This window comes from Rhinopithecus bieti, unplaced genomic scaffold (assembly GCF_001698545.2).
Source record: "Rhinopithecus bieti isolate Rb0 unplaced genomic scaffold, ASM169854v2 scaffold_40077, whole genome shotgun sequence".
NCBI classification, from domain to species: Eukaryota; Metazoa; Chordata; class Mammalia; order Primates; family Cercopithecidae; genus Rhinopithecus; species Rhinopithecus bieti.
The window spans coordinates 259,404-284,784 of NW_016816716.1; the positions used below are offsets into that span (position 1 = coordinate 259,404).

Sequence of the window (25,381 nt, forward strand, 5' to 3'; positions counted from 1 at the left end):
CACCACCTTTTAAATCCAATCATCCGTTGATGGAAACTTAGGTTGATTACATGGCTTCACTATTGTGATTAGTGCTGCAATAAACAAGAGTGCAAGTAACTTTTTGATAAAATAGTTTCTTTTCCTTTGCATCCCCGTTCTTTAGGATTTTCCTGAGATACTTGTCCCATATACCCTTTAACTAAAAGTCTGCTATTTCTCACTGTGGGCATTTAGAACAAGAGATGGCAAACTCGTGTGTCTTTGTGTGTGCATGTGTGCCTGTGCATGCACAAGCCTTTAAAACAGCTTTGAATATTCTGACTGTATTAAGTCTATCCAGAGGCAACTCTCCCCTGAACTCTCTGCCCATTCTAGATGTAATGTCTTTTCTTTCTTTCTTTTTTTTTTTTTTTTTTTTGAGACAGAGTCTCGCTCTGTCGCCCAGGCTGGAGTGCAGTGGTGCCGTCTCGGCCCACTGCAACCTCCGCCTCCAGGTTCAAGAGATTCTCCTGCCTCAGCCTCCTGAGTAGCTGGGACTACAGGCACCCGCCACCACACCAGCTAATTTTTGTATTTTTAGTAGAGACAGAGTTTCACCATGTTGGCCAGGATGGTCTCAATCTCTTGACTTCGTGATCTGCCCACCTCAGCCTCCCAAAGTGCTGGGATTACAGGCATGAGCCACCACGCCCGGCCGATGTCTTTTCATTCTCACAGCCATCCCGCCAATGAGGGAGCTGTGGCTCCGTGATGCTCCCCTGGCATCATAGCCAGTTAGTAACAGACACTTGCTTTAAAGCCTTCCTTGTATTTTATGCAGTCACAGTGTTGTAATGCCCGCTTCATGTGGCCCTGTCACTACAAAGCCATGTCATGTCAATAGATAATAACTTCTTATTAAATAAGCAGGCCCATAAGGGGCAATTATAAAACAGCTTTATTTTATTTCCTACTGTTCCTTTAAAACCATTATATGTGACTAGTTCTTCTCCTGCCCCTGCGTGAGATCTAGGTCAAGGTCTATGACCTTTCTGTATGACTTTTCAGATAAAAAGGCATCTGATCACTTCTAGTCACACCGTCATACATACACGTGTGTGTTAGGCCAGTGAAAATATAAAGAAACAAACTCCATTCATAATGGAGGCTTCTGCCCCACCCACCTCAGCTCAGGACTGCAATGGGAAAGGGGTGTGTTTTTGACTTCTCTCCTTTCTCTGCCAGTGACCTACTCCCTGGCTATGACTTCTGACCCCTCGGCATAAAAGAGGGGTGGAGAGAAGAGGGGAAGGAGCAGGAGAAGTCTTACCTGACTGCAACTAAGGTGCGGCCTTAGTTGGTTGTCCCAACTGTGACAGATCTTGAAATCCGACTTCTTCTCTTTGGTAGTTTTTGGGAGCTCCTTGCCTCCTCCCCATCACTGGAAATCTTTCATCTGTTATTCTGGAAGAAAGTAACTGCTTCTCTAGCCAGTCAGGTCCCGCTCCTACACAAACCCCATCTGACTCATCTTATCCCTTAGCCAGCACTCAGACAACCCCTGCTGCACATAGTCCACACCTGGATTCCAGGAGATGCTTACCCCTTCTCTGCTTTGACAAACTGGAGCACAGGCTGCACCCGCAAGGGACCTCCCCACTCTCCACTGGGAGATCAGCAACTCTCGGGGGGTTTCCAGGCAAGGGTCCTTCACCAACTCGGAGTAATCCTATTGAAGCCCCCTTCCCTGGCTGTTAGGGGAAAGCAGCTACCTTCTCTGTGCAGGAGGGGACACTCATTGCCTACCCAGAACTCTCTCTAGTATTCTGAATGCTAATTTCCAGGCCTTCCAGCATCTCCCGCTTTGTCCTCTGTGCTCTTGAGAGGGTGAGAAGCCAGGGTTGCAAAACCCTCTGCGAGTCCCACCTAAGTTGTTTGGAATCTCTGTTTGGAATGGAAGGGCAGTTGGCACCTATCCTCTTTGTTATCCTCTCAGGCTTATCCAGCACTGAGCCTGAAAGAGTTGTGTTGTATCCGTCTGTTACAAATACACATCCAACAAATGAGGGAACACTGATCGAGGAGTCAGTCTTCTCTTCACTCATGGAAGTAATACCTAGACTATTAGACTCTAAAATCATCATAGCATTTGTTGCAAGAATTGCAACTAGATTCAAAACCAGCACAAATGCTAAAAAGTGAACAGTGTGCTGTGCAACTCTGAGGTTCAGTGCTGGGAAATGACTGTTAAGGTGTCCATTGACAGTGCTGTATATGTTATGAAAACGGACTCTGCCTCCAGGCTGCCTGTGAACATGTCATCCTGTGGGAGGTGGCGATGTAGGCTGAGTGTGGGAGTACACTGTGTACTCTGCAGATACATGTGGTATGATGAGGGTACCCATGGAAAGGAAAGTATGTGTGCGTGAGCTTGTGCATGCTCCTGCTGCACGGGGCATAGGATGTCTTTTGTGCATCTCTTGATATCTGCCTTTCAATTGAGGCCTCTAAAGCCAAGATTAAAAGTGCAAACACCAGGCCAGGGCAGGGTTACAGAGGTGTACTTTCAGTTGAAGAACTCCATTCAGTTCATCATGATTGTATAAAATAACCATCTGTCCTGGTCCACTCTGGGGCCGGATAAGATCCCGGCCCCAGAAAAAGTGTTTTTGGTGTTTTCAATGGAAGGAAACTTCTGAGGTGAAGAGGTAAAAGGGCAAGCCTCAGAACTGCACCCGAAGTGCCTCTTTAGGTTTTTTTTTTTTTTTTTTTTTTTTTTGACGGAGTCTCGCTATGTCACCCAGGCTGGAATGCAGTGGTACGATCTCAGCTCACTGCAAGCTCTACCTCCTAGGTTCATGCCATTCTCCTGCCTCAGCCTCCTGAGTAGCTGGGACTACAGGCACCCACCACTGCACCCAGCTAATTTTTTGTATTTTTAGTAGAGACGGGGTTTCACCGTGTTAGCTAGGATGGTCTCAATCTCCTGACCTCATGATCCTCCCGCCTCGGCCTCCCAAAGTGCTGGAATTACAGTTTAGGTGCTTTTTGACAGTTGCAGAAATTGTGAAATGAGCAAAAAAGTGGTTTTTCCTTGTTGCAAACAGCTGGGTTTCCCAGGGACTGAGAGGGGATCATCAACAGAAAGAGAAGTGTGCAGGGAGAGGGTGTCAAAGGCAAGGAGATGAGAAAGTCCTCAGGAGAGCTCTGGGCCCTTACTTCCTTACAAAAGAAGCTGGCACGAGAACAGCTGATGAGAATAAAGGCTTAAGTGGTGCTCTGGTCATCTGTAATCCCAAAGAACTTGACAGGCCATGAGTCCGCTGAAACTGAGTGGTTCCATAGCTGTCCAACAGCACCACCAGAATGGAATATCCACTGTGTTTCAGATAACCTCGGGTCTGTCTTTGCAGGTTTAAGAAAATCATTCCCATCCCAGAGCAGAGCATGGTTCAAATGGTTTGTCACCTTCTGGAATGTCTCCTGACCACGGAGGACATCCCTGCAGACTGCCCTAAGGAAATTTATGAGCATTATTTTGTGTTTGCTGCCATCTGGGCTTTCGGCGGAGCAATGGTCCAGGATCAGGTAAGGAGATATGTTGAGTTCAACACCCACGTCGAAGTCTGTAGCAGCAAAAAATGATCCGTTAGCAAAGATTTGGAAGACAGGACAGCTAAATGTCAGAATGGACTTGAAAGCAGCAAACTATTTAGTCATCTACCTATTACTATGCTAGCAAGACCTCATAGGGTGAGATACATGAGGTCGTGGTGTGTTCGGAGCTTTTCCTTTTTGAGCTACTGAACATACCTTTGATTTCTTGGGAACTTATACAGTGTCTGAGTTTGAGCAACTGCTGGTATATGTGCACTACTTTGCCAGGTGGTGTGTTTGTGGAGAAAGGGGTGGAAGGAGGCTGTGCTCTGGAAGCTTGAGTGGAAGGAAACCCTTCAGTTTTCTTAAAAACCTCTAGAACAAGGATGTACCACTCCCTACCAGGCCAGAGTTAACCATCATATCTCCATACCCACAAAACTCAAAGCTGTCCAGAGAAGGTTAGACCAAAGTCTAATTAGCATCTAGGATTGGAAAACCAAAGTGGAATTTATCTCATACTGTTGACTGCTATAGTCTCATGTTGATTGGAAGAAGGGATATGTGGTTTAGAATATCTTTGCATCCTATCCCCTCACCCTTCTGGTATTTCTAGCCTTTTCTTTACTTATTTTCTCCAAATAAAAGATATTTTATCTAGAAAGAAAAACATTCAATATTATGCAAACCAGTCTTTTATAAACTGATGCTAGCTATTATGCAATATTGCATGGCAATTAAGAACATGGACTGTGTTAGCAAATTTTAAGTATACAATAGAGTATTGTTACTATAGGAACTTTCCGGTACAGAAGATTTATTCATCTTGGACTTAATCATTTTTATAACCAAAACTTTGTACCCTTTGACCTATACCTTCCATTGCTTCCTCCCCCAGCCACTGGCAACCTCAATTCCTCTCTTCACTTCTGTGAATTGACTATTTTAGCTGCATCTTGTAAGTGGAATCATGTCAGATTTGTTCTTCCGTGCCTGGCTTATTTCACCTAGCATGACAATCTCCAGGTTCATCACGTTGTTGCAAATGGAAAGATTTCCTTTTTCTTAAAAAAAAAAAAAGAAGAAGAAAGAAAGATTTCTAAGAGGGAAGATAAATCTTACATCAAATGTTCTTAGCGCAAAACAACAATAATAATAATAGTAACGATGATAAATAAGAGCATGGAAGGGAACTTTGAAGGTGATATGGAGGTTTATGCATAGACTGTGGTGATGGTTTCACAAGTATATTCTAAACTCATCACATCATATGGGTTAAATATGTACAGCTTTTGTATATCAATCATACCACCATAAAGTGATTTTAAAATCGCTGAGAAAAGCAAAAAATAAAAATAAAAAAGAACATGAACTGTGGATTTGAACTGTAACTCTGCCCCTATTATCTGGGGAATCTTAGGCAAGTAACTTAACCTCTCTCTACCTTATTCTCACCATGTTCACAAAGGATAATGATGGGGTACCCAGCTCCTAGGAGGGTGGAGAGGATTAAGTTGAATGCATACTGTTCTAATCACTCAGCATGAATCCATGCAAGGTACGTAGCACAACCCATGGGTGGTTATTATTAATATTCTTCTAGTAAAAATATTCAGTTCCATAGCAAGTATCTGCTGCCTCTCTTGCAACAGGGGATCAGACCAAGCTGTAATTGTTAGAAACTTATGATTTACCCTTTTCAGTCTGGATTGATTGTGAGCCTCTTTCAAAGAAAGGTAGAAAGTTTCAGCCTCCCCAGGCAAAATCATGTTCTAGAAATCCAAAATGAAAGTGAACTTGGACACAAAAGAATTAGCAATTAACTTCTTTTTCATTTTCAAAGGCCCTGGCTGTTAACATCCGTCCTACCAACCATCACTCCGTGATGTGTTCTTTGCTGCTCAAAATTCAGAAAGCAGCTCTCGCAGGCTCCCAGGAAGTGCGCCTTTCTCTACCGCCCTCCCCAGAGTGGGATGCCCTGGAGGCAGAAAGGGAAATCTCCAAGGACAGGAGGATACATGAACCAGGAATTTGACATCTGAGAATTTTCTGCTGTCTTTCTGTAGTCTTTGGAGCTTCTCTGTGGACTACTTCTTTGACAGCTTTACGTTTCCCCTTTGAGGCAAGGAGGCAGAGATTTCAGCAGGATGGATGAGACCTGGCTGAACTGCACAGAGATCCCAAATGCATAGGTTATTGCTCCCCATCAAATGCAGTCCCTGACCTGGGGCTGACAAAATGTCAGACAGCGACTGCTGGGTTTCTCTCTCGTATTGATGCTGAGCAGGCAGTGGGGTATCAGGATGAAAATATGTGATCAATTTTTCTAACTCTGGGTATAAAAATTTAAATCCCCTCAAGCCTTTTAAAAGCCCCAGAGAAAGCATCCCTCCAGGCGTCCTGGGCACTGGAGCACTTGAAGTAATCGACAGCCCTGCCGGCAACCTGCGGAGAGGACAAAGGAGAAAGCTTTTAGCAGCAGGGCACATCCCAGACCCCTACACAGCCTGCATTAAAGCTAAACACCAAAAGTAGTGCTGTAAATAGGAAGGTAGGAATTTGGCCAACATATTCACATCAGGAACACCAGTGGTGCTTACACTGAAAACACTGTCATAAAAGCAGAACAGAACTACAAAAAAAATCTCTCAGAAACGTGAGGTAGAGAAAACACCAGATTGTGAGACTGACAACCTGAGTGCAACTCCCAATTCTGTCTTTTCATAAACCCCCCACTTTATGAAATAGGAATAATTTTAAGTAAGCAGGATAACCCATAGCATTGTGAAAATGAAGCGAAGTAACACTGGGTTCCCAACTCTACCACAGTATGCCAGTAAAGTCCTCATGTCCTCCAGGTTAAAGGGCAGAGAGAAATCAGTGAACTGTCAGAGCCCAAGGGAGATGGGGATTTCAGAAGGGACCATGTTGAAGAGATACCGTGGAGTGGAATTAAGAACAGATCACTAGGCCGGACGCAGGGGCTCACGCCCGTAACCCCAGCACTTTGGGAGGCCAAGGCAGGTAGATCATGAGGTCCATAGTTCAAGACCAGCCTAGACAATATGGTGAAACCCCGTCTCTACTAAAAATACAAAAAGTTAGCTGGGCTTGGGCATGGTAGTGGGTGCCTGTAGTCCCAGTTACTCAGGAGGCTGAGTCAGAGAACTGCTTGAACCCGGGAGGCGGAGGTTGCCATGAGCTGAGATTGCGCCACTGCACTCCAACCTGGGCGACAGAGCGAGACTCCGTCTCAAAAAAAAAAAAGAAAAAGTAAGAGAAAGGACCATTGGACTGGCCCAGCAGAGGTCACCTTGATTTTACAGTGTCCAATTATAGTACAAGGTGCGGGCAAGCACTAGCTTACAGGAAGGTGAGACAATGTCGGTATGGCCCAGCCAAGGGCTTAGCTGAGAAATTGCCAGGCATCTCAAGGCAGCACTGGGGGTGAGGAAAGGAGAAGACCCACACTTCCTTCCTTCTAGAGGTGGCCTTCATCTCAGAGTTTCCAGAGAAACCTAAAATCTGGCTTTTGTAGAAAGTTGAAGGTCTTGAAGCATATTTTCTAGGAGTTAAGAATGGGGGTTTCCTCTAGGCTTCTGATTCCAGAGAACAATATTGAGAAGTTATAACGTCCCCTTGATCTAAATTCAAATCAGAATCAGAACATCAAACAAATCTTTTCTTATCTTACCACCCATTTCCACTGTCATTTTAAAGCAAAAGACTTCAATCCTATTTACTTAACAGACAGCAAAATGAGGAATGCCCTTTTTTCGGGGTTCATAGTTGTTACCATGTGCCCAGCTCCCTGGTCTGTTCAGCCTTTGAACTCTGTCTTTGTCCTGCCCTCATGAATATTTTCTCTCTCTCTCTCTCTCTTTTTTTTTTTTTTTTTTTTTTTTTTTTTGAGACAGAGTCTTGCTCTGTCGCCCAGGCTAGAGTACAGCGGTACGATCTCAGCTCACTGCAAACTCCACCTCCCGGGTTCATGCCATTCTCCTGCCTCAGCCTCCCAAGTAGCTGGGACTACAGGTGCCCGCCACAACACCCGGCTAATTTTTTGTATTTTTAGTAGAGACGGGGTTTCACCATGTTAGCCAGAATGGTTTCCATCTCCTGACCTCCTGATCCACCCGCCTTGGCCTCCCAAAGTGCTGGGATTACAGTCGTGAGCCACAACGCCCGGTTGAATATTTTCTAAAATGTCCAATATGGGACTTTTTTTTCTTTTAGGATTTTCCTTAGTTCAGTATGTTTAAAGAGTGGGTTTGCCCTCCCAGAGAGCTGCCAGTAACAATGGGTATATTTTGGGTCTGAATGTGTGTGTGTGCATGTGTGTGTGTGTGTGTGTGCGCACGTGCGTTTGCTTGGACACAATAAGATGGTTTGAGTACACTGGGTGTACAGCCCCATGCGAAACGGGCCCATTGTCTAATAGGCATGCATGCAAATTATATGCCTCTAGTTATTCCTCCTGTCAGAAAGACCAGTACAGCTCTGTCTCCCCCACTGCTCCTAGATTCTAGGATTTTAGCTCTTGCAAGAACCTTGGAAATCTTTCTAGAAACCTCATTTTACAGTTGAGGAGATTGAGGCATAGAAAGAAGGACTTGCCTGTGGTTACCTACCTGACCCCCATACCCTTCTGAGGCTCTTCTCACTCCAGCGCTCTGTGCCCCAGGTGTCAAGAGTCACCATTCCACTCCAACCTCAGGCTGCCGTCTGGGAACTGCAGACTCTCAGGCATCAAAGAATGGGGCCAATCTATCTCTCCAGGAGTTCTTGATTCTCCCCCATGTTCTTCTACCTCCCTCCCTCAACCCTTTCCACCCTTCAATGGCTGCAAGACATGGCAGGACCAGGCTGGCTCAGCTGCGTGGTCAAGCAAGGATGCGTGTGCGTGCCCCTTGCATAGCTGGGCCTCGTCAGGGTTGACCCTCAGGGCAGCGCTGCCTTCCTGGAGAAGCTGGTCTATCTGGCAGGCCTGCACAGGGAGGAGCACATTATCCTGCCCTGACCTTCTGTCTTATGCCGTGGCCTCCTGTGTGGGCTTCTTGAGTTCTGGAGGACCTTGTCCCCTGACTGTGTTTGTTTTTACAGCTTGTGGACTACCGGGCAGAGTTCAGCAAATGGTGGCTGACTGAGTTCAAAACAGTCAAGTTTCCTGCCCAAGGAACCATCTTTGACTATTACATTGACCCAGAGACCAAGAAATTCGAGCCTTGGTCCAAGCTCATCCCCCAGTTTGAATTTGACCCCGAGATGCCCTTGCAGGTGAGTGTGGCTGAGCGACCCAGGACGTGCGTGCAGTTATCCTCAAGGATCTGCAGTAGCTCCAGTAGCAGCCCCGCATGGGCATCTGAGCATTTGTCCTTGCTAGGAACTAGTCATCCCTAGCTCCATGACTTTGCAGAGGAGATGATAGGTGTAATGAAGTCACAGATTCTCCTAAAGGCCAGGACATTTCCTCAAGAGAGGAGGAAATGGCAGGGGCAGAAGATTTTAAAATGCATTAGAGAGGCCACAGAGAAAGAGGCCTGGGTGGTAGAGGAGAGTGGGGAAGCTCTTTGCCCAACTGCAGGGAGCCCAGAGAGCGAGTCTGTGGGATAGTCCCACTGTGAATATCAGGGAAGATACTCCTGACCTGTGTTGATTTGGGGAGCTCCACATCCACTCTTCTGAAATGCTTTGGAACATTGGTGGTACATCTGTTTCTCCCTGGAACCCACCCTTGGCAGGTTTATTGTGCTCCTGTTCCAGGCATGTTTGGTGCACACGAGTGAGACCATCCGTGTGTGCTACTTCATGGAGCGGCTGATGGCGCGGCGGCGGCCTGTCATGCTGGTGGGCACAGCTGGCACTGGCAAGTCGGTGCTGGTGAGAGCTAAGCTGGCCAGCCTCGACCCCGAGGCATACCTGGTGAAAAACGTGCCATTCAACTACTACACCACGTCGGCAATGCTGCAGGGTAAGCAGCCCAGGGCACCTGGGGTGGGGCGGTGTGTGGGTGGCCGTGTCACCTGACACAGAGCTGAAGCCAAGCGTCAGGTGCCTGCCTGGCTGGACTTCTGCATACCCCAGCACTGTGCACTTCTTCCCACATGCCCCTTCTCACCTCTCCCCACATGCCTCTTTCTGACTCCTCCAGGACCCCTTAGCACCGCTTCTGGTCTTTCTTTCTACATTCCTCCCTGGCCTGTTAAATTCCTCAAGAGCAAGGTGTTCAACACAGAGCAGTTCAGCACCTTGATGACAAAGACAGCTACAAGCCATGGAGAGATCTGCAAGAACTTGCAGGCTTCTGGCACTGAAAGTATCTCTAGAGATGATTTAATTCCTCTCTCATATTATGGATGGGGAAACTGAGGCTCAGGTAAAAGGATGTGACTGCCCAAAGTCACCACCCAGTGGCGAGGCAGGCATGACACATCTGGTCTTCTGACTCCACCTGGGGCTTGCTTTTCCCCGGTGTTTACACACAGAGCTCCCAAATAGACATGGGCCACTGGTGATGTTTTCCTCTTGCGGGAATCTCTCTCCCCTTAACTCATTTACAACACAGTCTCCTCTTTCATGGAAAGAACAGATTGACTAAAAACAGCTTTGTTTTGGAGAAGCTTCCAAGCCATTCTTTCAACAAAATGAGGGGAGAGGCAGGGCTAGGGAGAAACCCTGCTGTTACTTCCCAAACAGCAACAGCGTTGTCCCGCTCTGTTACTTGGTCTGAATTTCCCAGGTGACACTGCAGCACCTCCCCACACCAAGATGTGAGCTGTTTGCAGATGGATAAGTTAGGAGCCATAGCTTATAATGTGAAAAGTGAACCTGGCACTCTCGTTATCCGCTACATCACCCAGGCCTTAGGCCAGCAGACTTGCAAAGCAGGCTTTATGTGCACCACCACTTCCTCTGCCTTGACCATTTTACCCAGTCCTTCTGCCATCCCTGCCTGGTGTAAACCCCAGAGTCGGCCTGCGGTGTTGCCCCTGCTAACAGTCGACTTTGCCCCTGGGGGAATTCTTTCTGCACAGTTTTTGTAGGACTCCAGCTCTTGTAGGATTCGGGTCCAGCCAACTCAAAATGCTGATGGTGGGGAGCACCGCTTCTGCTCTCTGCCCCTCAGAGCAGCTAGGTGCCTCGAGCATGTGGACAGAGGTTCAGGCTTCCCCCCACCTGCCCTTCAGTGCCAGAGACTTCTTCACCTATTTCAAACTCACCTCTGGACTACATCTGCTGCTGAACCAACCCCAATGCAGCAACTGACTGTAGTTCAGACATGAATATTAGCAAGTAAGACAAAACGAAACAACAAAGATTTACATCAGAACTTTACTAGTTTGTCAAAGATGTAAACATCTTCTATTCAAATACTGAAAGAATTGTTCGTCCACTTTTTGTGCTTTTCACAATGTTACAGCAACAAGCATGACACACTTTTAAGTATAATCTGAATTGTTAACATTTTGCTTATTATTTTCACAAGTCTACAAAACAAATCAAGCCCTGGATTGTAGCGTTTGCCAATTTCCGTATTGTAGATACTCCCACCACGGCCAATTGTAAGCTACCAATGCAATGTCAGTGAACAAGGAGTCAGGAAGAGATACACAGCATTATAAGCATTTCTACTTTACAGATACAATGGATGAAAATAAGCTTCAGTATACACATGAGAGTAAATGGCATAAAATAATTAAGATGTGATGAGTTTTGAATATTTATTACCATGATTTTCAATATAATTTACTTAATTATACGTTTGTCTATATTTATTTATTTATTTGTTTATTTTTGAGATAGAGTTTCACTCTTTCTCACCCAGGCTGGAGTGCAGTGGCGTGCTCCTGGCTCACTGCAACCTCTGCCTCCCAGGTTCAAGCAATTCTCTTGTCTCAGCCTCCCAAGTAGCTGGGATTTCAGGCACCTGCCAAGACACCAGGCTAATTTTTGGATTTTTGGGAGAGACGGGGTTTCACCATGTTGGCCAGGCTGGTCTCAAACTCCTGAGCTCAGGTGATCTGCTCGCCTTGGCCTCCCAAAGTCTTGGGATTACAGGCTTGAGCCACTGCAACTGGCCTCATTTATTTTTTTAATAATGGTCATGTTTAACAACCGGCTTGCACAATTCCCTTGGTTTCAATAATCAGCTCCAGTAAACCACTGGCTTAGTCTTTACTCCATGAAGGCTCAGCACCATCACTTCATAACCTTCCATCAAGGCTGAAGACATTGCATCAGCACCTGGCAGTGACCTTAAGCAGACTTCACCTGTCTAGCTAATTTAAATCTTAGCACTTCGCTGTCTGCCTCATAGAATTCCTCTTTCTTGTTCAAATATCTACCCTTATTTGCAAGCCTCGAGTCCAACAACTGATCAGATTACCAGCTCTGCCCATTTACCTCAATTCTTATTACTGTGACAAGTACATTACCACTACTACTAATAATAATAATAATAATAGCAACAACAACTGACATTTATCAAAGACTTACCAGGAGTGTGAATCTGACTTAGACTTTTACACTTTTCTTTTTTTTTTTTTTTTTTACTTCTTTAATCTTGTACAACTCTGAATAAGAATTTGTATTACCTTCATTTTTTACTTGAGAAAACTAAAGCACAGAGAAGTTAAACAAGCTACCCTATGACACACAGTAAGTAGGGGTGCCAGAGTTCCAGAGAGTCTGACTTCAGAGCCTGTGCTCTTAACCACTAGGCTATGCTGCTTCCCTGCTAAGAAAATACTTTGAAAACTGCAATAAATATTCAACATTATTACTATTATCATTAGTAGTACTATTCAGGTATTCCAGAAGAATGATTTTCTATTTAATTGATTTTTCTATGTAAATGATTTTCTATTTAATTTTATTAAATAGAATACATTTGATAACTTATTCTAAAATTATTACAATCAATGATTTAAGAAAATTAAACAGAAAAGTGATTTAATTCTATTAAAGAGGTTTTATAACATTTTTAAAATATCCTTTAAATAGAGGGTAAACATTTGGAATCAAGGAAGAGAAGATGAGTTTCTCACACTGCCCTGACCTGTCATTCTCACTCTGGATCTCTCACCTAGAGGGCTTTCTCCTTCCCTCCTGTTAGAACACAGAGAATTCCTTTTTTCTCTCTTGAGACAGTCTTGCTCTGTCGCCCAGGCTGGAGTGCAGTGGTGTAATCTTGGTTCATTGTATCCTCTGCCTCCTAGGTTCAAGCGATTCTCCTGCCTCAGCCTCCCCAGTAGCTGTGACTACAAATAAATCTCAAAATGCTGTTACATAGAACCAGGATGAAAACTGGCTCTCACTGTAGCTGAGCATTCACCAAAACCCAGCACTTTCTGTTTCTTGTTAATTCCCTAATGGCCTGTTGGTAACATTAGACCTTGAAGCCATCCCTCCTCGCACCCTAAGGGATAGAGAAAGCTACTGTTCTCTAACCTCTCCTGTCCAGGGGCAACCAGGAAGTGGGGAGTCAGCCGAAGCACAGAGTAGCAGCATATATGTAACAACATTCATGCAATAAAGCTCAGACCCTTAACTCTGAAAAATGCTGTATTCCCTTTTATTCCCTTATGGGAACTTCCTTCCTCTTGCCTTATGCACAGTGCAAACAATCTTGATTATTTGGGCTTCTCAGCCTAAAACATTTTAAGAGCAACAACATGGCAGGAGAAAGGGTGTTACCAACGATTTAAAAAGTGACAGCTAGAAACCAGGTATCAAACAGGGATTTGGAGAATCAGCTGAATGTAAGAGAGATGCGTACACTCAAAAGACAGCTGCTCTAGTATCATTCAATGAAGAGGCAAATGGTTGCACCTCCTTTGTGAACCCATTACTCATTTTGCAGCCCAGTGTCTTAATTGTTATTTGCACTTGAGACCCTGTGTATTTAAGAAAAAGTTGGATGTGAAGTGGCATAGTCTGCTTGAAAGGACAGTTAGCACACCCAGACAGATGTGCAAATTTATGTTTATAATGTGTCTGTAATGGTAAAAGGGGAGCAATAGCCTAATTGTCTGTATGATAGAATATTAAGCAATGTTTGAAAGAATGAGAAAATTCTGTAAGTACTGAATTGGAACTATTTCTAAAATGTTGTTGAGTGAGAAAAGGAAGATATAGAACAGTATATATAGCATGCTCCAAACTGTATCTTGTTTAAAAGAAATATATAAAATTTACTCACTTATATGATTTTAAAATATGTATAATATATACACACACACATAATTTATGCTTATATAAAAACTTAGACAATCTCCAGAAGGATACAAAAGAAACATAGACAGCACTTGTCGCTGGCAAGGGAAACTGACTGGGTGCTGACGGTGGGATAGAGAATTAAACCTTTTATGTTTAACTATAAAATATTTCAAACATGTACAAAAGTACAGAAAATAATATAACAGATGCCAGTGTAGCACTATCCAGATTTAACAGATGCTAAAGTGTTAGCATTATGCTAAATGGAACTTAGCATTATGAGTGCAGCTAATAGGCGGGGCATGGAGGCTTCTGCCTATAACCCCAGCACTTTGGGAGGCCGAGGCGGGCGGATCATCTGAGATCAGGAGATCGAGACCAGCCTGGCCAACATGGTGAAACCCTGTCTCTACCAAAAATACACAAAAAAATTAGCCGGGCATGGTGGTGCGTGCCTGTAGTCCCAACTGCTCAGGAGGCAGAGGCAGGAGAATTGCTTAAACCTGGGAGGTTGAGGTTGCAGTGAGCCGAGATTGCACCACTGTACAATCTGGGCGACAGAGTGAGACCCCTGCCACAAAATAAAATAAAATAGAATAAAAACAAGTACAGCTAATACATCACCCCTGTCACTCCTTTCTCCTTCCTGCCCCTTATTAACTAGAGTACTAAACTCAACGTGTCTCATTCCAAGTTTACACTTTTGAAACAAATATGTAGCCATAAAATACATAATGTTGCATATTTAAACTTCAAATATGCCATACTATACCTTTCTTTGGCAACTTACTTGTATTAGTCCATTCTCACACTGCTGTAAAGACATACCTGAGACTGGGTAATTTATAAAGGAAAGAGATTTAATGGACTCACAGTTCCATATGACTGGGGAAGCCTCACAATCATGGTGGAAGGCAAAGGAGGAGCAAAGGCACGTCCCACATGGTGGCAGGCAAGAGCGCGTGTGCAGGGGAACTGCCCTTTATAAAGCCATCAAATCTCATGAGACATATTCACTATCATGAGAACAGCACAGGAAACCCCCCCATTCTCACACTGCTGTAAAGACATACCTGAGACTGGGTAATTTATAAAGGAAAGAGATTTAATGGACTCACAGTTCCATATGACTGGGGAAGCCTCACAATCATGGTGGAAGGCAAAGGAGGAGCAAAGGCACGTCCCACATGGTAGCAGGCAAGAGCGCGTGTGCAGGGGAACTGCCCTTTATAAAGCCATCAAATCTCATGAGACATATTCACTATAATGAGAACAGCACAGGAAACCCCCCCACCCCCCCATGATTCAGTTACCTCCCAGCAGGTAGGACACGTAAGGATTATGGGAGCTGCAATTCAACATGAGATTAGGGCGGGCACACAGCCAACCCATATCATTACTTTTTTAATCATTGTCTTAATACATGCAGATCTATTTCATTTATTTTCACTGCTGCATAGAATTCCATTGTGTGAATAAATCACAGCTCATTTATCCTTTTTCCTACTGAAAGGCAGTATAATCTTTTTACATTTTTTTCTTTTCTAAAAAAAAGCTATATTGAGTTATAATTGACATGTAATAAACTGTACATATTTAAGGTGTACAATTTGATACATTTCAAAATATTTATACATCGTGAAATCATCATAATTGAAATAATGAACATAACCATCACCTCCAAACGTTTCCTCATGTTCCTTTGTAATCCCTTCCTCCCAAGCCCCACCCACCTGCCCTGTTTCAACCACTGATCTGCTTTCTATCACTATAAATTAGTTTGCATTTTCTAGAAATTTGTATAATGGAGTCACGAAATGTGCACACTCTTTTTTCCTGGCTTCTTTCACTCAGCATGATTTTGAGATGTATTCATGTTGTTGAGTGAATCAACGGTTCATTCTTTTCATTCTTGAATAGTAAGATAAAGTATGTAAAACACTCAAAATGATTCCCAGCATACAATAAGTGCTTTGTAAATGGAAGCTGTTATTATAATAATATTAACAACATACTTCTCAAATTTAAGAATCTATATCGAACAATAATTTCTAAGCCCCAACTGCCAAAAAACAAAAAGCAACAAAAGCAAACCTTTTCTGCTTGAAAAATAAGTTGAACACAAGCTACGCTAAAACAGAAATAATGTTTTGGGGAGAAATATTCCAGCTTTCAAATAGACAGTAACTCCACCCAGCAGGTCAATTCCTAGAGGTCTCCAGGGGGACTTTTTGCAGCTCAATCATCCTGCCAGCCCATCAGATGCTACTTTTCTCAAAAGCAGATGTTCTTTTTTAGAGGAGGCAGCTGGTTGATCATACCTGCATCTCTCCTCTCTCTCACTACATCCAGTTCTGGAGTCTCCATTGTACTTCTCTAAATATGGATTCAGAACTCCTTGATACCAGTGGGGGCTGTACTGCCGGCTCACAGTGTGGGTAGCACACACTTTAATGTTTACAGTGGGTCAACCCTTGTGCAAAGGGCTTTCCTCACTTGTTTCATTTAATCCTCTCCAGCCTATGAGACTATTTCAATATGGCTTTTGACTGCAAGTAGTGGAAAATCTGACATTAGTGGCACAAATAGATATTCTGTTTTTCACATGACAGGAACTCTGCAGGCAGGCAATTGCTAATCAGGTTAGTAACAGTGATACCAATGCTAAGATATTCGCTCTTCTCTTGGCTCCTCCTTCAAGGTGGCAGAATGGCTGCTGCATCAGCCATCACATCCGCATCCAAAAAAAAAAGTGGTAGGGGGAGATAGTGCCCATGTCCTGACATGATAGCTCTCCAGGAACTTTATACATTTATGCCTATGTCTTAATGTTCAAAACTGTGTCACATAACACCCCAGCTGAAGACTGGCTAAAGAGAAGGAGGTTGGAAATGGTGTCCAACACAGATCTGATGATAGTCCCCAGTTTTACAAGTTAATCAAATGAAGCTTAGAGGTGTTAAGGACTTACCTCAAAGTCACCCTATGAGTTAACAGCAAAGCAGTCTTATTTCATGAAGCTATGAAGACCTTCTACTTTGATAAGACTTTTAAGTCATACATCTTAATTTTCATAATAGAATGCCAACTCTGCTTCCACTCGTCTGATATCTAGAGCATATGGATATTTTCTTCTATGATAGTCAACAGAATAGGCCCTTCTGTCAGTCATTGAAAAATGTTTATTACTGGGTAACACATGCACAAACCACAGGTTCGTAACACTGACACCTCAAGCCAAGAGAGACAGAGATCTGTGTTCATTCTCCATTCCAGCAGTTTCTCTGAACTCCACAAACCTAGCTGTACTGCTTTCATTCCCTTCATTAAATTACAATATAATGGTCCTCCCTTGGGTTTTGTTGAGGGTTACTATAATAAAAGATAACTTTATTTTTTATGCCTGTTGCAAAATCTCAGTTGAAAACCATTCTGTAGCCTGATACCTGTTTTACAAGTATCTGTGATATATGCCTCCTGGAATTTGGTGCCTACAAAATTTTTAGAGGAAAGAAGAGATGACTCTGTACCAGTAACCTGAGATGACATGGTTATTGTAATTAAACACAGATTTAGTTCTGAGCTTTCAGGCAAGCAGTTCATAAAGGAAAATGTGAGATAAATTTTTATGTGTTTACAGTGACTGTGTCATCCTACATTACTAGTGTAGTTAAGTTTCTTCTCATTCTGTATTGTTTAGCAATCCCTATTTAGACTTTATTTTAATTGGTCTGTTTAATGTCTCTTTAAAGACTTTAGTCTCTTCTTGTTCTTTTTGAAAACATAAATAATTTTTAAAACAAAAGAATTCATAGAGACCCACAAGACAGGATAGTTTAGAAGCAGGATAGTTTAGAAAAGTAGGAACAAAGAGCTTAGTTAAGGCTTCGATGGGCTTATAGTTTTAGCGTACAGGGAGAAAGCCAAAGATCAAGCTTATCACAGTTCTGAATTCTCTTGCCATCCAGCTGTGATTTGCATTATTAGCTCAACAAACATTTGAGTGCTTAATTACACTAATTATATAGGAGCTCAGATGTCTGAAACTTTGTATAAAATGGATTTCTGTAACCTGTTTATTATGAACCTCAAGGTTGGACAAGACCTTAAAAGATCTAATCAAATGTCCAATCTCAAAGGAGCATTGTGCTTACAATTATTACAGACAGACAGCTCTCTTCCACCTAATACGTTTCACTTCATGACAGAAATCAAAGTGAAATCATCAAAGATGTATCATCTAGTGAGCAAGACATTCTACTTGGAATCGTGGAAAGTTCAAATATAGTATAATGACATTGAAAGCAACACATATTTCAGGCAATAGAAGAATAATTCCATAAATTTTGGTACATCCAAATTATGGAACACAACGCAGCAATTAAAATCATGTTTTAGGAGTATGTTTATTACCATATAAAGAGGTTTACAATACATTAAATTAAAAAATACAGGCAGTATATTCAGTATAATTTTGATTGTGTAGAAAAAAAATCTAAGAAAAAAAAAAAAGCAGACTAGAATAAAATACACCAAAATATTGAAAGAGAGTACTTACAGCTAGTTGATAGAACTATGGGTGATTTTCACTTCCATTATTATAATTTTCTATGCTTTTTAATCTTTCTAAAATGAATATGTATTATGTTTATAATCATGCAAAGTATGTTATTTTTTGAAAGAATAAATGCAAAGCCCTTACAAGATAACTGAAAAGTCTTAACACATGAAAAATTAAATAATATGAAAGGAAAAGGGTTCAAACAGGTATGCAAATCATATCCATGCAAAATAAGACATGATTAATTACTAATGATCTCTGTCAAAAATATGGTGCGGGCAATGAGTTGACTAAACTGATAATTTTCAAGGGCAGAAGCCATGTCTTTATAGTGTTTAAGAAGTAAGGAAGGCCAGATGCAGTGGCTCATTCCTGTAATCCCAACACTTTGGGAGGCCGAGGCAGGCAGATCACCTGAGGTTGGGAGTTCAAGACCAGCCTAACCAACATGGAGAAATCCTGTCTCTACTAAAAATACAAAATTAGCCAGGCATGGTGGCGCATGCCTGTAATCCCAGCTACTTAGGAGGGCTGAGGCAGGAGAATTGCTTGAACCCGGGAGGCAGAGGTTGCACTGAGCCAAGATCGCGCTATTGCATTCCAACTGGGCAACAAGAGTGAAACTCCATCTCAAACAACAACAACAACAACAACAACAACAACAAAAGAAGAAGTAAATATTGCAGTAGTGGTTATGTGAGGTTTCATTGCCAGGTGGACCTGGGTTAAAATCCTGGCTTTGACACTTAGTAGCTGTTTGACTTTGGATAAAATCACTAAATTTCTCTAAGCCTCAGTCTTACCATGTATTCAAAGACCTTTAAGAGGCAATGATAATACATGATAGGGCTCTGTGAGGATCAGTGCTATAATCCATGTCAAGCACTCACTTACTGGTAATGCTTCGTGGTGAATGAAGGAACTGCTCTAAAGTTCAGGGCCTGGAGGAATCACTGGGACTAGAATTGTCCAGGAGGGTGGGAGCGAAGGCTTACAAGGGCTCTCTTGCTGGGTAACATGGAGAAGCTTTGGAATTACTATCCAAAAACCTGGATTCTAATTCCAGCAAGGTATTTAATCTGCCTTAGCCTCTATGTCCTTAATTTCAAATGGGGAATAGTAAGACTTTCTTTACCTATATCATGGGGTTTGTAATAATAATAAGATACATTCATTCATTCATTTATTTAATAAGTGATTTTCAAGCACTATACTATGTGCTAGATAATACCCTAGGTCCAGGGGTTATGACAGTGAGACAAACAGTAAAATCCCTTTCCTCATGGGGTTTAGATTCTAGTGTTCAAGGGGATGGATGGGGCAATACACAAGATAATAAGTAAAGATATAGGATATTAGGTGGTAACAAGTGATGTAAAGAGACATGAAGCTGGGGCAGAGGATAGCAGGTGGGGCTTTGAATTTTAGGGTGCATACCAGGGAAGACCTTACTGGAAAAATAGCACCTGGGTAAATAAACTCCTGATGGGTGTGAGGGAGCAAACTGTGCTGGCATGTGGAAGAAGAGGATTCGAGGCAAGGGGTACAACCAGAGCAAAGCCTTGGGGCAGCGAGTGACTCATGAATCAGAAACATGAGGCGGGAGAATTGCTTGAGGCTGAGGCGGGAGGCTGAGGCGGGAGAATTGCTTGAACCCAGGAGACGGAGGTTGCAGTGAGCCGAAAAGGTGCCACTGCACTCCAGCCTGGGCAACAGAGTGAGACTCCGTCTCAAAAAGAAAGAAAGAAGAAAGAAAGAAAGAGAGAGAAATAAAGATAAAGAAAGGAAAGAAAGAAAAGCAAGCAAGCAAGAAAGAAAGAGAAAGAAAGAAAAAGAAAAGAAAAGAAAAGAAAGAAGGAGGGAGGGAAAGGAAGGAAGGAAGGAAGGAAGGAAGGAAGGAAGGAAGGAAGGAAAGAAAAAGAAAAGAAAAGAAAGAAAGAAAGAAAGAAAGAAAGAGAAAAAAAGAGAGAGAAAAAGAGAAAGAGAGAGAAGGAAGGAAAGAAGGAAGAAAGGAAGGAAGGAAGGAAAAAGGAAACAGGGTGGCTGGGGCAGAGTGTGAGGAGGAGAACAGGAGAGAAAAACAAAGATACAAGTTTAGTGGAAGTCAACAAACTGGCTTTTGCTCCAGGTGAGACAGGATGCCACTGGAGGGCATAAAACAGGGGATGGGCATGATCCAATTTACATTTTACAACGGTATTCTTGTCTGCTGTTTTGAGAATCTAGTGTAGGAAGTCTAGGGCAGAAGCTGGGAGACAATTTGGGAAGATTTGTAGTTACCAGGGGAGAGCAGATGGACAAGGAGGGCAGCAGTGGAGATGGCGAAAAGAGATAACAAATGGGAAGCCCCTTTGAAAATTAAATTACAGGCCGGGCACAGTGACTCACGCCTGTAATCCCAGCACTTTGGGAGGCTGAGGTGGGTGGATCACCTGAGGTCAGGAGTTTGAGACCAGCCTGTCTAACATGGATAAACCCCGTCTACTAAAAACACAAAATTAGCCAGGTGGTGTTCCATGCCTGTAATCCCAGCTACTCGGGAGGCTGAGGGAGGAGAATCGCTTGAACCCGGGAGGCAGAGGTTGCGGTAAGCCAAGGTCATGCCACTGCACTCCAGCCTGGGCAACAAGAGCAAAACTCCAGCTCAAAAAAAAAGAAGAAGAAGAAAATTAAATTGCCTTCAAGTATAAGACGGCAATGCAATAGTATCCAGAGAACGGCACGAATAAAACCATTCACCCTGGTGCAGCAGCTGACACGGGTCTGTGTGGCCAAAGACTGAACCCCAAGCTGTTCCATACGGGTCTCGAGGAGAAATTCAGTCAGAATGCACAAATGACCTTGGGCCTGGGCTCCAGATGTGGACTTGAGCTTCCAGGCTTGTTGAGAACAGTCAGAACCCAGAAGAGGTGGCGAGAGGGTCACATTTCTTTACATGTCTTATTCGTTCAGCTCCTTCAACATCAACACTTTTCCTGAAACTCAGACCCTCTTCTGCTCCTCCAGTTCTGCCTGGAAACAGAGTAGATCACTATAATTCCATCCTAGGTGTGACATGGAGTAGAGCATGGCCAAGAAGGGATCAGCAATGTGCCTGTCTTTCCTGGCAGACCCTTTCTTTCTCTGGAGAACTTAGTATCGTCCGTCTGAGATAATCCCGTGTGCTCCACGGCCACTTCTTGCTAACTGACATGGTTTTCTCCTTAACGATCCTTTAAAAGCATAAAGAGCTTAATCAGCCCAAATTACAGGGTCTGCTTAATTCCAGGGGTTGATTTGAATATCATTGCCTTGGGAGGAGAAGAAACAAATCTTTCTTTCTAAGGAGAGAATTTCCTATTGGAAGAACTGTTCTCAAAAGCATGTCCTTGTCAACTCATTAATTATATTTCATGTTGACAGATCTCACATATAGTTGTTATGTCTTTAGGGGGGAAGAAGGTGTTGTGTGATTAGTTGGTTGATAGTGTATGTTAATTGGATGCTAATTAAATTTAAATTTAATTCATATTTGAAACATTTAATTTAACTCAGGATCAGAAAATTAGAATATTCGAGTTTCTTGAAGGAACTTGTCTTTCTATCTGTCACCTTCATGTGTCTATTGACACTTTCTCCTTGTTTACAAACTTGTTTTTCAAGAGAAGAAATCAGATGATTCTTAGCGCTTCCAGCTGTAACAGGAAGTGTTGGTTCTTGCAATTCATAAATATTTCATTGCTTTACTGGAAAAAGTACATATATCTCCACCCTATTACTTAAGATTGTTCTAAACAAGTCCTGTCATGCTGGAAAAGTGCTGTTAGATTCCTTTCTTTGGCTTGATAGTTGAAGAAACCACTCCAGAAGAGAGTCAAGGCACCAAGGCGCTCAGATAGAAAGCCAGGAAACCTGAGAGCAGGGGAGGGCGCCGCACCGTTGACACTGGAAGCATCTGGGAAATTCTCTGAGGCTGTTTTTACTACATCCTGCCAAGGAAAATCCCATGAGATGAACTCTCTGGGAACACAGTTAGCAAAACATACATTGACGCCTTTCTTATAGCCTCGGAGAGGAAAGGGCATCTACCCAGCCCTGAAAGGGGAGCTGCAGCCTTTATGCATTTTTGCTGCCTTCAGTAGAGAGGGCAGCTCTACCTAGGAATTCAACTATTTGTAAGCTTCTTTGGAGTAGAGTACCTGGCCTTGGGACTGTAAAGATATTTTCCATTTTTAGTATATAAACAAAGAAAACTGGGGACCACAAGTATGACAGAAGAAGCATAGTCTCTGAGGTTTAATCACTGTGATTTGTATCCAGCCTTAGTAAAGTCGCTGAGTTCTTTTGAGCCTCAGTTTCCTCATCTGTAAAACGGGATAATACTAATCTCACCGTTATGTTATAAGGATTAAATGAGATAATTAAGATGGGTAAAAACTTAGCACAGCGAACGTGGTGAGGTATTCAGTCCCCATTACTGCCTGGTAATTTCAGTTTTCACTTTCCAGTCCTGTAGAATGCCCATTGGGAGCAGCAGTGGCTGTTATTATTGTTGTCTTTTGCGTTGCTGTTTTTTGCACACATGCAGGCAGCACCATTGCTTGTCCTTGACATCTTTGCTGTCTCATTACTGGCATCTGAGATTTGAGCCACCTTCCCTCACTGACTCGCTGTCTCCTCAGCTGTCCTGGAGAAGCCTCTGGAAAAGAAGGCTGGCAGAAACTACGGCCCTCCAGGCAACAAGAAGCTCATCTATTTCATTGATGACATGAACATGCCTGAGGTGGATGCCTATGGGACGGTGCAGCCCCACACCATCATCCGGCAGCATCTGGACTATGGCCACTGGTAAGAGCGCCCATGTAAAGGGACTGGCCCAAGGGGGCAGAGCCTAAGGCAGGGCTGAAGGCCAGTCTCTATTCTGCCTGAATGGCAAATCTCAGCATAGCTCTGGTGCCAGATGGGAATCTTTGTGGTAAACTACATTTCTCATGCAGTTCTCTATTTCCCAGAGTGGTTCCTTCAAACAGGGGCACTAATATTCACATGAAAAGTTTAACCAGAGAAGGCACTGAACTCTCATCTAAGGAAAAAAAGCCTACTTTTTGCTTCAAGACTCATGTCTGAAGTTGCCTTCTTCAAGTGCTGGAAGCAGAATTAACTACTTCCCCTGCACCATGGCCCCACAGCACTGGGCATGGGCTTCAGTGATAACACCTAACACAGGCCAGGTGCGGTGGCTCATGCCTGTAATCCCAGCACTTTGGGAGGCCGAGGCAGGCAGATCACAAGGTCAGGAGTTCGAGATCAGCCTGGCCAATATGGTGAAGCCTTGTCTTTACTAAAAAATACAAAAATTAGTGGGGCATGGTGGCGGGCGCCTGTGGTCCCAGCTACTTGGGAGGCTGAGGCAGGAGACTTGCATGAACCTGGGTGATGGAGGTTGCAGTGAGCCAAGATCGTGCCACTGCACTCCAGCCTGGGTGACAAAGTGAGACTGTGTCTCAAAAAAAAAAAAAAAAANAGGCCAGGTGCGGTGGCTCATGCCTGTAATCCCAGCACTTTGGGAGGCCGAGGCAGGCAGATCACAAGGTCAGGAGTTCGAGATCAGCCTGGCCAATATGGTGAAGCCTTGTCTTTACTAAAAAATACAAAATTAGTGGGGCATGGTGGCGGGCGCCTGTGGTCCCAGCTACTTGGGAGGCTGAGGCAGGAGACTTGCATGAACCTGGGTGATGGAGGTTGCAGTGAGCCAAGATCGTGCCACTGCACTCCAGCCTGGGTGACAAAGTGAGACTGTGTCTCAAAAAAAAAAAAAAAAAAAAAGCCCGGGCACAATGGCTCATGCCTATAATCCCATCACTTTGGGAGGCCGAGGCAGGTGGATCACAAGGTCAGGAGTTCGAGACCAGCTTGGCCAATATGGTGAAACCCCATCTCTACTAAAAAAAAAATACAAAAATTAGCCAGACATGTTGGTGCGCGCCTGTAGTTCCAGCTACTTGGGAGGCTGAGGCAGAAGAATGGCGTGAACCCGGGAGGCAGAGGTTGCAATGAGCCAAGTTTGGACCACTGCACTCCAGCCTGGGTGACAGTGCAAGACTCCATCTCACAAACAAACAAACAAAACACAACACCTAACACCTGGTACCATGCACGGTGTCTGCAGTCCTTCCAGCCTCAGTGCCTTCAGAGCAGCTCAGGGGGCTGGATAGTATCTCTTGCAACAGCATAATTTTTAATGGCAAAAGGTCTGAACTTACTAGAAAAAAAAAAGTCATTGATTTGAGACAACTTTGACTAACCTTTCTACCCCACACCGAATCTACTGCTGAGAAAGAGTGAGAAGAGAATTCAGAGAGAAGAATGATAGTTAAGATGGCAACTTGAGTTGCCTTCCCTTCCTTCCCAAAATCTTTACTGGATGCCTGACATATGCAACTGTTTACAATCTCCACACTGACATTTGAGCAGCTTAATTTCATGGGCAATAATTAAGAAGTCAAGCTAACTAGTTTTACTTTAGATTCATGGTCACAAACCTTAAATGGAAAGTAGAAGCTTCCTGGAAATTCTACCATATGGTTTTAGTATGTCCACTCTCAGAAATGTCTATTTCATTCCATCTTCCCTGTCTTTGATCTTCCCACCACCCTCAGCTGATGGCCTTGCCTTCTCAGAGAACACAGATGCCACCTCCATTTCTCGCTTCCACATCCATACAACTCACCCGTGTCCCCATGCATCCCTCCTCCACCCTCCTGTTACATCTTACCTAAGGCCGAACCGTCCACCAGCCTCTTCATTCTACTGTCTCCCACTCCTGAAGTGCTCACTTCATCAGTTGGTCCCCATCTCCTCATTAGCTGCTTCACATCATTTAAACTTGCATAAACGGACTGGGTGCGGTAGCTCATGCCTGTAATCCCACCACTTTGGGAGGCCGAGGTGGGCAGATCACTTGAGCCCAGGAGTTCGAGATCAGCCAGGCCAACATGGTAAAACCCCATCTCTACTAAAAATACAAAAATTAGCCAGGTGTGGTGGCACATGCCTGTAATCCCA

At 43.6% G+C, this 25,381-nt stretch overlaps 1 protein-coding gene across 1 annotated transcript in view; it reads left to right on the forward strand.

The window, feature by feature from the left end:
* Positions 1–25,381, forward strand: part of DNAH9 (dynein axonemal heavy chain 9) — a 381,759-nt gene that overhangs the window by 171,168 nt on the left and 185,210 nt on the right. The window contains 4 exon segments of the mRNA XM_017855172.1: positions 3,375–3,549; positions 8,662–8,835; positions 9,322–9,529; positions 22,999–23,164. Of these exon segments, the coding sequence (XP_017710661.1) occupies positions 3,375–3,549; positions 8,662–8,835; positions 9,322–9,529; positions 22,999–23,164 (723 nt within the window).